Below are 16532 nucleotides of genomic sequence, written 5' to 3'. Positions count from 1 at the left end.
GTGTTGGAAAATGAAATAGGATGTATCTGTAAAAGCCTATGTGGCTTGACAAGTTGATACATCCATTACAAAAAATAAAAGATATTCTATCGATTTCAGGCAGTTGACGGTTACATACTAAATTGCAGTTAACTTAAACATACTCGGACAGTAAATGGCGCTTGTAATTATTTTAAAAGGAATTTCCAAATTTGCGTATCAAGGGGGATCATGAATTCATTATAATGGGACCAACGAACTGAATAAACTAAAAAGAGAGTGAGATGTGACCTTTGATTGATGGAAAAACTGGTTGCTAGAAATATATATCTTTATTTGTTCAAAAGTTTATATATTATGTGTTCCATATACACGGTGGTCTCTTCAGTACATCAAAACTCCTTTGCAAGAGAGCCCCGTACTACATACTACAATTACAGTAAAACCTGCTTTAGTGAATACCTGTGTACAAATACCACCTGTCTATTAAACAATACAAGGCAACCTACCAGTGCACTATGCCAAGGGTGAAATCATTCGCCAGATAATATTATCAAGGTAGGGAAGGATAACAAAAACATGGGCATTTGGAAGAAATGTAGAAGTGGTGTCATAGTCGAGTGGTCTACGTCGTAATTGGTAATTAAAAGTGTTTTATAAAATATAGAAAACAAAACAAAACAAGATCAAAATATAGATTAGAATTGGAAACTAGTTGTGGACTTTTGATCACATCTAAAATAAACAATTCTACATTGTACATTTATTGAAAGCAATACAACACCACACATATGATTAAAGTGAAAGATCGGACTCTTGGATTGTTCCCAAGAGACTCAAATAAGTGACATGTTTAGAGATGATTGGCAGCCTGACAAAGACCATTGACTTGAAAATTCAAATCCGAAATTGACTCTGCCCAAAATCGCTTTAAATTATATAAGTATTGACCCCTAAAAACCGTAAGCTGCCGTCACTTTCTCATACCAATTCCGTTTTGTTTCAAACTTCTACAGTATTTAATCTTATCAATGCACATAACCTAGCTAAATTTAACGCTCCTATAATAACGTATGATATAAATAGCGCCCTCTAAAGTTCTAAAAATCTTCCAGTGGCTCAGATCAATCGTGCCTGGCCAAAGCCGTACCCTTTTTGGACTGAGATACTTTAAGATATGCCCTTCCATCCAATTAAAAAAATATGTACCTCACCACTGACCGCCGGAATTTGCAAAAATTTTAACATGTTCCTTTTTTTCTAGTTGTTTTGGTGATACACTGACGTCATCTTCTAGCTTTCACTAGGTATGGGGCAGAAGAATGAGAAGATACAGCATGTAGGACAAAATTAAAACAGCCCTAACAAAAGATTTTGATGAATTCATGAACTTGTAGCCAGGAAAGAAACCCTTAGCTTTCACTAGGAATGTGGAAGAAATTTTTCAAAAAGAGGGTCAGTCGTAAAGGCAACGCCAAAAATCTGACCCACAGAGACAGTAAGGAGGGAAATGAACTAGATGGCAGTGTTGAAGATTTGCAGAGTGCACTAAGCAGTGCTGCGCAGAATGGACAACTTGACCTCATCCAAGAAACTGATCTGTAGAGGAACCAAGATGAATAAAGTTGATAATGACGGTAGGACTGCGTTACAGCTAGCTTCAGATGGGCGACATGATGTCACTAAATATCTCAGCAGTCAAGGAGCCGAGGTGAATAACGGCGGAAATCTTAGTTTGACCCCGTTACGTGTAAGTCGTAAAGGCAACGCCAAATGTCTGATCCACAAAGACAGTAAGGAGGAAAATGAACAAGATGGCCGTGTTGATAATTTGCAGAGTGCACTAAGCAGTGCTGCGCAGAATGGACAACTTGACCTCATCCAAGAACTGATCGGTAGAGGAGTCGAGGTTAATAACGGCGGGGAAAAGGGTTTGATACCATTGCATATAGCTGCAAAGAATGGTAATCTTGATGTTACCAAATTTCTGATCAGTCAAGGAGCTGAGATGAATAAAGTCGATAATGACGGTTGGACTGCGTTACATCTAGCTTCAGATGGTCATCTTGATGTCACTAAATATCTCATCAGTCAAGGAGTCGAGGTGAATAACGGCGGAAATAATAATGTGACCCCATTACATATAGCTGCAGGGACTGGTCATCTCGATGTCACCAAATTTCGGATCAGTCAAGGAGCTGAGGTTAATCATGGCGGAATGGAGGGTTCGACCCCATTACATCGAGCTGCGCAATTTGGTCATCTTGATGTCACCAAATATCTCATCAGTCAAGGAGCTGAAGTGAATAAAGATGATAATGATGGTTCGACCCCATTACATACAGCTGCTTTTAATGGTCATCTTAATGTCACCAAATTTCTGATTAGTAGAGGAGCTGAGGTTAATGACGGCAGAAATGAGGGTTCGACCCCATTACAACTAGCTGCAGACAATGGTCATCTTGATGTCACCAAATATCTGATCAGTCAAAGAGCTGAAGTGAATAAAGATGATAATGATGGTTTGACCCCATTACAACTAGCTGCACAGAATGGTCATTTTGATGTCACCAAATATCTGATCAGTCAAAGAGCTGAAGTGAATAAAGATGATAAGGACGGTTGGACCCCATTACTTTCAGCTGCATCTAATGGTCATCTTGATGTCACCAAATGTCTGATAAGTCAAGGAGCTGAAGTGAATAAGGATGATAATGATGGTAGGACCCCATTACGACTAGCTGCATTTAATGGTCATCTTGATGTCACCAACTACATGATCAGTCAAGGAGCTGAAGTGAATAAAGATGATAATGATGGTTCGACCCCATTACATACAGCTGCTTTTAATGGTCATCTTGATGTCACCAAATATCTGATCAGTCAATGTGCTGAAGTGAATAAAGATGATAAGGAGGGTTGGACCCCATTACAACTAGCTGCAGAGAATGGTCATCTTGATGTCACCAAATGTCTGATAAGTCAAGGAGCTGAAGTGAATAAGGATGATAATGATGGTAGGACCCCATTACAACTAGCTGCACGGAGTGGTCATCTTGATGTCACCAAATATCTGATCAGTCAATGTGCTGGAGTGAATAAAGATGATAAGGAGGGTTGGACCCCATTACTTTCAGCTGCATCCAATGGTCATCTTGATGTCACCAAATATCTGATCAGTCAAAGAGCTGAAGTGAATAAAGATGATAATGATGGTTTGACCCCATTACAACTAGCTGCACAGAATGGTCATCTTGATGTCACCAAATATCTGATCAGTCAAAGAGCTGAAGTGAATAAAGATGATAAGGACGGTTGGACCCCATTACTTTCAGCTGCATCTAATGGTCATCTTGATGTCACCAAATATTTGATCAGTCAAAGAGCTGAAGTGAATAAAGATGATAATGAGGGTTCGACTGCATTACATTCAGCTGCTGGTAAAGGACATTTTGATGTCACCAAATATCTGATCAGTCAAGGAGCTGAAGTGAATAAAGTTGATAATGATGGTTCGACTCCATTACATTCAGCTGCTTGTCATGGTCATCTTGATGTGACCAAAGAACTAATCAGTCAATGTGCTGACTTTAACAAGACCGATTATAATGGTTGGACTGCATTACATTTAGCTGCTCATGAAGGACATCTTGATGTTGTCACAGAATTAATCAGTCAAGGAGCTGATGTTGATAGGGCTAGTGTCAAAGGATGGTCAGCATTATACCTTGCCGCAGCTGCTGGTCACGTTCGTGTTTCAAGTGCTTTGCTTACTCAGCAAGCTGAGCTTGCCAAAGCAAATATAATTCATTGGATGGAGCTTCATTCCGCTGCAGAGAGAGACGATCTTGATGCCATGAAAGATCAAGTCAGTCAAGGAGCCGAGCTAGATAAAGCTGGTTCTTTTGGTTGGACAGCCTTACAACTTGCAGCAAGTAACGGACACCTTGATATGATCAAATATTTGCTAAGTCAAGGAGCTGATGTGAATTCTAGCAATGACTTTGGTAGGTGTGCCTTGCATAGTGCCTCAAAGAAAGGGAACTTGGATGTCGTGGAATATCTGATCAGTGAAGGGGCCGATATGAATAACAGACAGGACCTTGGATTGACTTCCCTTCATTTTGCATCACTTTTTGGCCATTTAGATATCGTCAAATCCCTAATCACACATGGAGTGGAGGAAGATATTGGCAACGCCATTGGAACCACTGCTCTCCATTATGCTTTATGTAATCGTCGGATCGACATTACCAAGTATCTGCTTAGCCATGGCTCTGAACTGAATAAGAGAAGCGTGTGGCCCTCCGTCATCTTACAATTTGATGGACAGTATGGTCACTATGATGTGCGAGGTGTGCATAGTCGTGTAGTTCAAGCAGTTAGCACACTAATTGACTCTCTCACTGTCTTTAGAGGTGCTCCAGAAAGTGATCTTGGTAGAAGCAAATATCAAGATGGCGATGAGGATAAGACAGTTCAAGGTGGAATGGTTATTGTGCATAGGCCATTTACAGTGTCTGATCTTGACAATCAAGATCTTCTTGCAAGTCAGGGAGACAGAACAATTGGTCGCACATCATTACAATATGCTGTAGAAGGCGGCTGCCATGCAGTTGTTCGGTATGTGGTCAGTAAAGGAGCTGAGGTGAACGAAAGCAACAATGTTGGCTGGACTGCTCTTCATGTTGCTGCGCAAATGGGTCATCTTGGTACTGTAGATTATTTACTTGGACAAGGAGCGGAAGTAGCTAAAGGAGACGTCGATGATATCTCGCCTTTGCATGTTGCTGCATTTGTTAGCCATTGTGACGTTATCGAGCATTTGCTTAGGCGAGGAGCAGAGGTCAACGGAGCCACCAAGGAGAAAGGTTCTACAGCCCTACATGTCGGCGTGCAGAATGGTCATCTTGATATCACGAAAGGCTTGCTCAACCACGGAGCCGAAATTGATGCGACAGACAATGACGGTTGGACTCCCTTGCACATTGCTGCTCAGAATGGTCACATCGATGTCATGAAGTGTCTCCTTCAGCAGCTTGCAGATGTTAGGCAGGTTACCAAGAAGGGATCATCTGCATTGCATTTGTCTGCTGCAAATGGACATACTGAAGTCACAAGATATCTATTGGAGCACGGAGCTGAAGTAAATCTGATTAAACCTGATCAGACTGCGCTGTCACTCGCTGCAGAACAAGACCAAGTGCATCGGACAAGTCCAGATACGTGGTGTGCTGAAGGGCAGAAACACCCTTCTTCCCCAAATGGCCGTGCAGATACTGAGGGTTTAACAGAAGATGAGAAGAAGGTATTTGATTTAGTATTCCTATAATTTCATGTGGAAAAAAAATTATCATACTGTTTATCAACATTCTTGCAAGTATCAAAATCATACCACTATTAATTGAAAAGGGTTAGCCAGTCTTTAGCCGTAATTATCCTGTTACAATTTTCTTGTGAAGGTATGTAGATTGACTGAATTATGAAAAAGGTTAAAATGATTCCCTAAGGATTTCCCAAAACCTATCTTGTACAATTACATATACATGTAAGTCAAACCTGTCTTAGTGGCCACTTCTCTATAAAAGCCACCTGTGTATCGTGGCCGTTAATTTTTCCTCCCTCGAGAAAGAAATGTGTGTTTGAGAACCTGTCTGGAAAGGCTACCTCTCTAAAGTGACCACTCTTTCTGTTTCCCATGGGTGTTCTTAACAAACATGTTTGACTGTATAATATTTGCTTAAATGTTAACATCTGAATATATATATAAGTCTATTTGGTGATTAAAGATATGGAAAACTAGAAAAGAAATTGCTTTATAAAAAGCTGTTTTGTTTGTAGATTCTTAATTCTTGAGGCTGTTGTTTTGCACAGGTTGTTTGGCAACATCCCGAGAGAGGCTGCACAGCAGTTCATTTAGCCACACAAAATGGCTACACCTCCATCATCGAGACATTAGTTTCTCATGGCGCCGATCTCAACAGCCAGTCCATAGACGGACAAACCTGTCTTCACGAAGCCATCAGTCTTTCAGGTCGGGAGGAGAGCAAAGTTGAAGCAACACCAGCTCTCCAAAAGGTAAGATGGTGAACTCCAGAACACACTGTCCCTGGGATTGTACGACACTTGTTCCTCCGACAATTGCCATGAAGTAATTTCCTACACTAACCGGATTGCTTACTTATAATTATGCAATTGGAATCATACCATTCACACATGAGTTAGCATAGCCATTTAACAATGAATAAGTCTCTATAGCAACATTACAAAAAAAGATGTCTTATTTCTGAAAAATGAAATAGGATTCATATAATTCTGAAACGTAAAGAGGGTTTGTAAGTCAGAAAATAAGATTGAGCTCATAATTGCAAAAATGACAAAAATTCGGAATCACTTTTTGGAATTACAAACCCTTTTGAATAACGAACCTTATTCCATTTTCGGATAAAAAAAAACTTTGGAGTAATGATACCTATCTAACTTTTAGAATTATAAACATAAACGAACCATCAGAAAAACACAACAAATGTTCGGAATTATGAATCTGGGGATAAATCCTCAGAAACACAAAGGCCTCTCAAAATTTAAACAATCGTTTCTATTGATAATTCTTTTAGATCTCAGAAGTCTTCTACCAGAAAGAATTGTCTCCCGGGAAGGCCCTGGTCTTCTATCTCTTGGACCACGGAGCAAAGCCGGACATCAAGGATAACCATGGCAACCTACCAGTCCACTATGCCAAGGATGAAGTCGTTCGCCAGATGATATTCTCAAGGTGAAGAAGCATTATTAACATGGGCATTTGGAACAAATATAGAAACGGTGTCATAGTCAAGTGTTCTAATCACTCGATTTGGAATGCCAAAGGTCGTGGGTTCTTTAGATCCTCTGCATGGCATGTATGTCCTTAAGCAAGGCATTTTGTAATATACAATGCTCCTCTTCACCCAGGTAGTAAAAGTGTACCCGCTAGGATATGAACGCCAATGTGATTTGATTAGCATGAGCACACCCATAACAAATTACGGCAATTGTCTTGATAAAGGTTATAAAGAGAGAACAGCAGTTCATACAGAATTTTGCTTCAAGTCAAATTGAATCTAAGATTAAAAAGAGGAAAAAGGGGGATCCATATTATTTATAAAGGCCTGCAAAATTGTCCAACTTACATTTTGGTTGCAATGAGTTTTTCCTTCGTTTTTTCGAAGTCGTAGGGAACGCCACCAAGAAGCGCTATAACTTTTTATGTTAGAAAAACAATGAACTTGGAATTGGGATATTACATTAACCATAATTTATGGACAGTTTTCCAGAATGTTGCAAGTAAGACGTCAGCATAATTGTAATTATGGTGTAATATGTATTTTGGTGTAATTCATTTGTTTGGAAAAAATTGTCCCGCATACCATTTTGGCTCTAAATTGTTATATAAATGGTATAGGAATGTACTTATCTTATTAGATCTCACACATGGTAAAATGCAGTGCTATTATAATCTCCAAAATATTTCAATATTATACATGGTAGCCATTTTTGTAATTGCCTGCCATTTTTTGTCCAGTAGTTTATATTCAAGGTAGTCCAAATATAAATTGTGCAGGGAGGTGCCCTGAACACGTTGATATCCAACCACCTTTTACTTACATTCCATGTCTCAAAACGCGTCGAAGTGGGGTCAATTTGTCAACATTGAAGTATGTGAAAAATTTATTTATGTTTCTTGAGATTATGGAATATTAAAGCTTACATCTAAAGTATTCAACACACTTGAGCTACGAAACAGACACCAAATACATGAAATTTACAAAGGGTATGAATAATCTAGTTGTCAACCGTGTGAGGTGTCTTTGTTTGTATGGACTTTTTGGGGTCTATGTTTGTTTGCAACAGAGTAACTACGGAGGCCGAGAAGAACAATTATGCCAACCTTCCAGAAAGTGCGCAAAGTGATAGAACAGACAGTGTTGAGCCAATAAACCAACCCTTAGGTGAGATACGTTTTATGCATCTAAGGCAGGTGAATTTTTTTTTTCTGCAAGAACACATAGGTATATTCATTTCCAATTTAAGAATTTGTTAATTAATTTCAATTACTTTGATATATCTGAGTTCACAAGCAAGAATATCCGACCCGGCGTCAGATCAACGGTAAAAAACATAAATATATAAACAAAACAATTTCTTCAATAGTAACCATCTATTGTCCTTATAAACATCAAATCGCTTATTAACTTTGTCTTTCATTTTATCCTCTTGACTTTGTTATTTTCGCAAATACATTAAAACAAATGAAGTGAGTCTGGGAAATGAAAATACATGTTTATTTGTGTATGCACTTTTTCTGTAGCAGAAGATCCTAGCCTGTGACTTCAGAGCTTGTAAAATATATATTTACTGTACAGTATGCTGTTAAAAGATATATTTGCTTTGCTGTTATCAGATAGTAGATATGCAACTGGAACGTTTGGGGCCCTTGGAGGAACCCTGTCCACCAAATCTCATGGGTTTACTCTCCACATTCCACCTGGTGCCCTTGAGGAAGATGAGAAAATCAGCCTTCGGGTACTGACGGAGATTCCAAATGGCCTCACACTTAAAGAGGACGAGCTTATAGTCAGTCATGGCTTCCAGTGTTACCCGTCCGGGCTACGCTTTAAGAAACCGGCAAAGCTGATAATACCTCACTGTGCATTAGTAACTGCTCCTAATAAAGTACAGACCATACTGTATTCCTGGAATCAGTCAGGTAACTAAATCATCTTTAAAGCCTTTCCGCAACATGTTCGGGCTGTACGTAAAGAGAAAATCACATAATAGTTTGTGAACTGGCATATAATAAACTGGATTTAACCCCACATTGACATATGTCTAGAATCCGAATCCTAATCAGGCCAAATTGATATGGAATAAGTTATAATATTTCTAGAATTCTAATAGTTTTTTCATGTTTTTATCGGTAATGGGGGAGGGGGCGGAGGGAGGCACTCACCTCTGCCAATCGAGGTCATCTATGGCATCATTGGCACTGCAGACTTTACATCATTTAACGTGTTTAATGTGGGGATGTATAACTCCCCATGCCCCACAGTTTGCGAACTATGGTTGTGCATGTAACTGTGTAGACATTGTCACAACTTTTAGTAACAAATATGACATAAGATCTGACATTACTATGATCAATGACATATGATCAATGCAGCTTCTAAATTTTCGGATGGCGATGTCGGCTACGTCAATGCTTTGAAAATATTTACCAAAAATGTCTACAATATCCATCTCAGCTACTCTTGAGCTCATTACACTGGCTTCATTTGAAACAAAAAATAATTTTGAAATTACTCTTGTTTGTCTACAAAATACTCAATAATCAAGCTTCACAATATTTAGATACCTGTTTGAATTTATATACACCTACCAGGGCATTGAGGTCAGCCGGTGATGCTCTCCGTTTCACATCTTCCGTTACTCGCACATTAGCCGGTGATGGGATATTTACTGTATCTGCTTCAAAATACCGGAATGATCTACCACTTAGAATTAGGCAGTCTTCATCAGTTATTATTGAGAAAGGCCTTGAAAAAACATATTTCGTGCAGTTTGTAGGTGTAAGATTTTTTTTAATTTATTATTACATGTATTTATGTAATTGTCATATACTGTAAGCGCTTTGGGCCTTATGGGAAAAGTGCGGTATAAGTAATGATAATAATAAAATCGTAATCCAGTCGCCAAAATACGATGCATAATTATGTTAAAGGTATAGTTGAGTTTTGGTATGGATGGCGCTAAACAAAATAATTCTTTGTGAGATAATGAAAAACTGAGTGTCAAATGTGTAAGAGCATACAATCTAAATGACAAAATCATCTTTGTTTGATCAAATCGGTTCAGAGACGGCTTAAATATCAATAAATATAACCATTTCTAATATTTGTGGGGTCCCACACATATTGGATGATTTTTAACCAGCCGTAGAAAAAACGAGATAGCGCCTTATGTTTTCTTCCAGCCAATGCCAATGTTGGCTTTTTGTTGGCTTTTTCGTGTTGGTTATAATACGCACAACCAGCCTGTCAGAGGATTGTTATTATTATTGTTGCTATTATTCAAAATTAACGGTAAAGGGCTAGATCGGATTTAATCTAAATTCGCACTTTTGGGGGTCTAACATTCCTTTCATAGCAATTTTAGTTCATAAAAGGGCACTAAAAATGTCATGGATAAGAATAAGAGCAATTACCATGCAGTTTGAAGCCATTTGCGGCTTTAAACAAGAACTCAACTGTCCCTTCAAGCCCAATGAGCTTGAAAAAAAGTCCTTGTATTTAAGTCGTTACCTGTCATTTTGTATTGAATTAATTTTTTTCTTCAAAGGTACACCTAAACGGCTTCCAGATTCCTCCGACGTTATTTGTTCAGTACAGGAACGATGGCTAGAGGTCTCAGTCAGCCATTTCTCTGGAGGATTCTTTGCCTTCATTTGGGATTGGCTATTTCTGAGAGGCATAGTACTATCATGCATGTCGTTTCTTCCCAGACTATTGCCTGTCTCCAAAAAACCGATACTGGAGGTTCGATTTGTCAATAAGCCACATGGACAAAAATGGGTAAACAGACATTAACACCATTTTTGGGAGGGAGTGTATTTAAGCCTGATCACTGCAGAAAGGCTTTCATTATCCTGGCGACGATGGTGAGGATGTGATGCATTCCCATTTCAAAGTTATGTCACGAATTAACAGTTTTCAAGCCTGTCATATTAACAAAAATGGAGCACATTTATCACTTTAACTATAAGTATTTGTATGTTAAAACGAAACGTTAAACTACTTCGGCATCTTTTGGTTCTTTATATAACGATGTTATTTTTTTTTTTTGTCGCTATTTTAGTCTTGGTCGTAATAATTCATCGAGCATGGTCTAGTGAACATCTTGATATCTGAATTGCATTTTAGACTTTACCTTGTAACTTTTCCACTTCCATAATATCAATCAACCGAATTTAATATCCCGATGCCAAAAATACAATTTTAGACTTATCTATGACATCTCTACTGTTAATAGAAGGCCCAAGCCCTGTACTGTTCTGGCTGTTTCTCTCAATCGATGCCATTTTGGACGTCATCTTAGTTTCCCGATTTCCCTGACAGATAAAGCCCATTTTCACTGATCTAAATGAATTGATTGAACCTTGCAATCACATCTTATTCCTTAGGACGATTCCAGCGAGTACTTTAGTAAAAAAAAATACACCTAAATCCGAGAGACGGTGTGTAATACAAGTTTACATACGATTTCTATCTACAATTTCCAGGTAACTTTATCAGAACACTTTTTGTACACATGATTTTTTCAGAACGATGTCCATAACATTAATGACTTCCGTTTCCAACCTGTGAAGGGCGATGACGATGATATTGAGTTTCTGCAGGGAACACTAAAAGTTGCTTGCCAGGTGGGTGAGAAGAGTCCCAAATCCGAGGAACAAGTAAGCGTATTTCGATTCTCGGAATTACTACACCTAGTTAAAATAAATTAAAACAAGGGCCTTGTGGAAACAAGAACTGTTCATGATAAAGGTAGAACAATCAATGCAGAGCCAACAGCAAAAAAGTTAAAACAAAGTGCCAAAGAACTCATCTGATGGTGTCATGGTGATACTGATGATAATGATAATAAATATTCATAGACCAATACGGTTCTAGGAATATATATATATAATTAGATTCGAAACGATGAAATTGATTGGACAAAATTCGAAAATACAGACAATTTTCTTCATTGTTTTAATCAGTACTCTCAACATCTGCGTTTTGGCTCATATTTCATACAATCATATATGCAAATTAATTATATAATCGGGCAATTTCCTCAGGCTATTCAGTTCAGCGACAAGAGGTCGCAAACGAAAGAGACAAAGTACTTTGAGCTCGATCTGACCAAGGAGAGTGAAGGGACATTAGTGACACTTGAAGTGGTTCAAACCTCTACACAGATGATTAAGTTCACCACACGTTTCGAAGGTAACATATTTCATGCAGCTGTAATATAATAGCTGTTCTAATCCCTGAGTATCAATATATCATAGCTTATAACAAAGGACCTATTGCGCCAAAATTACATCCTATTGGTAATTTTCACGGTACAACTTAACCTGTGGTGTATAAACGGAACACAGAAATGAAATGTTCTCTATATTGAAATAAGTAGTAGGTAAGGTTGAGCGACTTTACCCTCAAAACTTGATATCATGATGTACATTTAGGCCTATATTTATTGATTTTTATTTTGTATTATCATGACTAAGTTTTAACTTAGCATAATAAAGGCCACCACTACTTTTTATATTTCATTGGACCATACGGTAAAGACGAAATTAATATATATACAAAATTAAGACGGATCACCTGTAGATGAACTAATCTATGGCCGAAAACTGTTTGGACCAAACGGTTGTTGGAGTAATCGGGGTTCAGACCATTTCATTGCAGACAAACTGGCAAGTGGACCGAATTGTGATTGACCAAGTGGTTATTGGACCAATTCGTACAAATTACTGATTCGTGGAATTGCTAATTAGAACCAAACGATTAGAGATCATAGGCATAATGTGTCTTGAGCACTCCACAGAGTGGATTTGAAGCTCTATTAGTTACATTTATTATTATAATTTTATAATCGTTATTATTTTTATAGCTATTAGCCCTATATTGGCTCTTTAGATTAAATAATGATTGACGAAACGTTGATTTGATCATGTGTATAGTGGACAAACTGGGTGTAAGATAGGTGATGGTGGTATTGGACCGATTGGCTTTTGATCAAATGTTAATTATATCTTACGTCATACGTGTAAAAGCATTAGTTCACGTAGATAACCCATAATAAAAATTTATTAAATTTTGAAACGAAGGCGCAGGAAGCTCAGGGCCAGGTATATGTAGAAAATATGGGGAGGCTGTATTAATTGTATCTTTATACAATAATCGGTATTCTTAGACCTCTTTCTATCTCATATTTTACTTTTGGATTCTTCTCAATCTATTATTTCTTGCTTGCTCACTACAATTATACACAATGATACGCGCGGGCTTTACGCTAATGTCCAGCTTTTTTATGGTTACGTACCTACGGCGTATGCAATTGGCGTACATACGTGTACGCTTGCGTATGACAGGCGTAGGGTTTCGTATGCTTACGAAGGCCGGCGTAGGGTTGCGTACGCTTGGCGTAGTCGGTATGCAATACTATGCAACTCTACGCAATGCCCGGTGTGAAAGCCCCTAAAGCGAGTTAGAATCTCGCTACGGTGATTCTTAGAAATACCGATATTTCATTCTGATTTTGTCGCATTGTGATATGGTTGGTTTCATCATATTATTTTTATTTTTTGGATAGGGGAGGGGGTAAAAAGTATAAATCAATTAGTGTAGATGAAACACAATCACGTCATAAAATATCTCTCTCTCTTATATTGTTTTTATAATTGCAAGACTGTTTGAAATACATCGAATTTACATTATACAGTTGACGTAGCAGTAAGAAATCATAATCTAAATTTTAATTCCACCTGTCGAGAATTCTAAGAATCATGGTAGATCACATCCTTTTAGCTATCAGTCACTTCTTTTCCCTGTATATGTGCGCGTTCTCATTATAGCATAAAGGAACCCCACAGTCAGCAAAACAATCATTTTAATATTATTGTGTTCTCATGACAGGGATCGAAGAAAGCTTGACAAAACAGGACACTCCTTCACCATCCACTGTTGGAATGTGAGTAGAACCTCAAAATAAGTTTCTGTGCGTGTGTATGCATAGGGTTTTATACGAAAACATATATATTTATAAATGTATATACATATATAAATATATATATATACGAGTAGTCAGAAAACAAGTACAAGACTTGGCTTGGCAACATCCTAAAAAGTATTTTACCATTCTTAACTAAATTTCCTAGGTAATAGTGTATTCGGTGAGTTTCACAAGGATTTACACTAAAACTAAATTTTTTAGATGGGGGAGGGAGGGGGGAAGCTGAATATCATTTAACATGCGTTATGGTGGGTTCCCACTGCCGATCAAACCAACCCGACCAAGCCCAATCAAGCCCGATCACCCATTTCTCCCCGACCAATCCCGACCCCATGCCTAAACACAAGCTCTTCCCGACCGCTATTCGACCATTGACGACCCACATTAATTAGACCATTCACGACTCCTGCACGTGCACGACGTATAGTCGACAACAACTTCGATCTCTTCTCGATCATTCCGATCTACATACAATCCCAACGCGATCCCTACTAGACCAACTAGACGTACACACGATCTCTACACAATCTCGACCCGAGCAGATCGACCTGTTCGAACAGGTATCCAAGATGACTCGTGAATTGAGTGGTTGCACAAAATATTATGGTCAGCTGATGGTACAGTACTCATTTTTGATCAGCGTCAATGTGGGTCGTCAATGGTCGAATAGCGGTCGGGAAGAGCTTGTGTTTAGGCATGGGGTCGGGATTGGTCGGGGAGAAATGGGTGATCGGGCTTGATTGGGCTCGGTCGGGTTGGTTTGATCGGCAGTGGGAACTCACCATTACAAAGACAGTGCAGTGAATTGAACCAAAATTCTACATCTTCCAAAAGTACTCAGAACTTGGTGGATTAAGCTTGGAGCATTGAGAAATTTAGAAGGGGATTGGAAATACGACTAAAACATTGCTAACAACTTTAATTGAGAACGGTTTAGTATCCTTTCTTTCAATTCACAAATTTTGTAATGTAAATATGCAGAACAGCTTTTAATCCCAGGTGTAGATTTATATTGAGCCAATATAAAATCTGTGCGCTTGGTTTAAGAACTTCCAAAACTACATATATTTGAAGCTTTTTCCAAAGAAGAGAAAATGTCAAAAATATTTATGATTATATTACATGATAATATTTCATGATTTAAAATAATAATAACCGTCTATGGATGTTATAAGTTTTTTGTTAATGCCCCTATATTTCCTTGGAAAAAAAAGCATTTTGTTGCGTTGCTGTTGATAGTTCTTATCTAAAATTGTAAGTGTTTGTTTTGGCTACAAAACGCAGAAACCTAATATACATCTGCATAATAAAAACACCGCCGCAATATTGCCCGCAAGAGAACAATGTTGGTCAAGTCTTCGAATAGGGGTAATACATCATGATCTTCCTCTGAAAGCCATCCAATATTATTGGCCGTAATGATATTTCATTCTCCCGAATCGTAAAAAAGGAGAGTATGACAAAATACACACCAGGGCCCCGTCTTACAAAGAGTTGATATCAATCGCAATATATTTGCGATTTATATCAATTGCAAATAATTATGTACATAAGAGATAGGAGACTGCAAACTTGCGATTGATTGAAGGACTTGCGATTGATCTGAATCAATCGTAACTCTTTGTAATACGGGGCCCTGGGATAGACGGGGCCCTATGCCTCGTTTTATAAAGAGCTCCTTTTGATCCAAGCCAATCGTAAGTCTTCCTATCAATCGCAAGTTTGCATTGCTCTATCTGTTATGCTCATAGCTGCGATTGGTACCAATATCAAATAACTTTAGATTAACTTCAACTCTTTACTACTCGTGGCTTTATAAATGACAGCCTTCACACCCACACATATATCCACGCGCGCACACGTATCTTTATATAAGTATATATACATTAATATATATACATACGTGTGTGAGTCCGCATGTATGTAAGCAATTTATGCATAATATGCATATATGTACTTCCGATATCCGATAACATCTAGTGCAAACTCCCTCACAACTTTGTTTTTAATTGCCACGTTTGCCATGCATTACGGTACATTAGTTTGTTCAAGTTATCGTTTTGTAACCGACTCTTCAGCTCGAATTTATCTTGTTTTTTGGGATGTACATGCAAATGTGGAACAATAAACTTCAAACCATTGAAATCGGTCAACTGAGATTATTAGATAAACAGTACATATTTATATTTCCTCCATGTAAATATAGACCTAGTGAAGAATCCAGTGAGCAGGATTTTGACGACCTTCTCAAGACAATTGCCAATCGGATTCATAAGGTTGGTGACATCGACAATCTAGGCAGGGAATTGGGTTTTCAACCTCCGGAAATCCAACGATACTTACGAATAAACGAAAAAGACCACGATGTTACATGCAGGGGAACACTTAGTATGCTTCGGGATTGGAGGGACAGGACTACAAGCTCCGAAGAACGTGAACAATTGAAGAAAGCCCTGATTGCGATTAGACACCAACGTCTGGTAGACGACCTCCTGAAAGACGATATGGCAAGTTAGTATGAACTAGGAAAATAGACAAATTAAATAGTTAAGATGTGGATTATGTAAGCTTTAATTTTGTACCATGCATACTAATTACCTCTCTTTTTTTCTTATTTAATGGTAGAAGTGGCCTTCAAAATGGAAAATTGGCCCATGTAATATTATTTTTTTCAAATTGGCTAGTTTTTATGCGAGTCCCATTTTTCCCCCTATTTTTTCCCCTTTTTTAAAATA

At 38.2% G+C, this 16532-nt stretch overlaps 1 protein-coding gene across 1 annotated transcript; it reads left to right on the top strand.

Moving 5' to 3' along the window:
* Positions 1–1546: 1546 nt before the first annotated feature.
* Positions 1547–16313, top strand: LOC753204 (ankyrin-2-like). The gene is made up of 10 exons (XM_030988252.1): positions 1547–2204; positions 3513–5287; positions 5854–6057; positions 6597–6754; positions 7870–7967; positions 8420–8592; positions 11336–11467; positions 11855–12002; positions 13701–13755; positions 16004–16313. Exons 1-10 carry the CDS (start codon positions 1547–1549, stop codon positions 16311–16313), a joined length of 3711 nt encoding a protein of 1236 aa, XP_030844112.1.
* Positions 16314–16532: the final 219 nt, after the last annotated feature.

The sequence above is a fragment of the Strongylocentrotus purpuratus genome, unplaced genomic scaffold (genome assembly GCF_000002235.5).
Source record: "Strongylocentrotus purpuratus isolate Spur 01 unplaced genomic scaffold, Spur_5.0 spur5_scaffold_17, whole genome shotgun sequence".
NCBI classification, from domain to species: Eukaryota; Metazoa; Echinodermata; class Echinoidea; order Camarodonta; family Strongylocentrotidae; genus Strongylocentrotus; species Strongylocentrotus purpuratus.
Note: the sequence above shows the minus strand (reverse complement) of the source record. Positions and strands in the feature narration are given on the sequence as shown.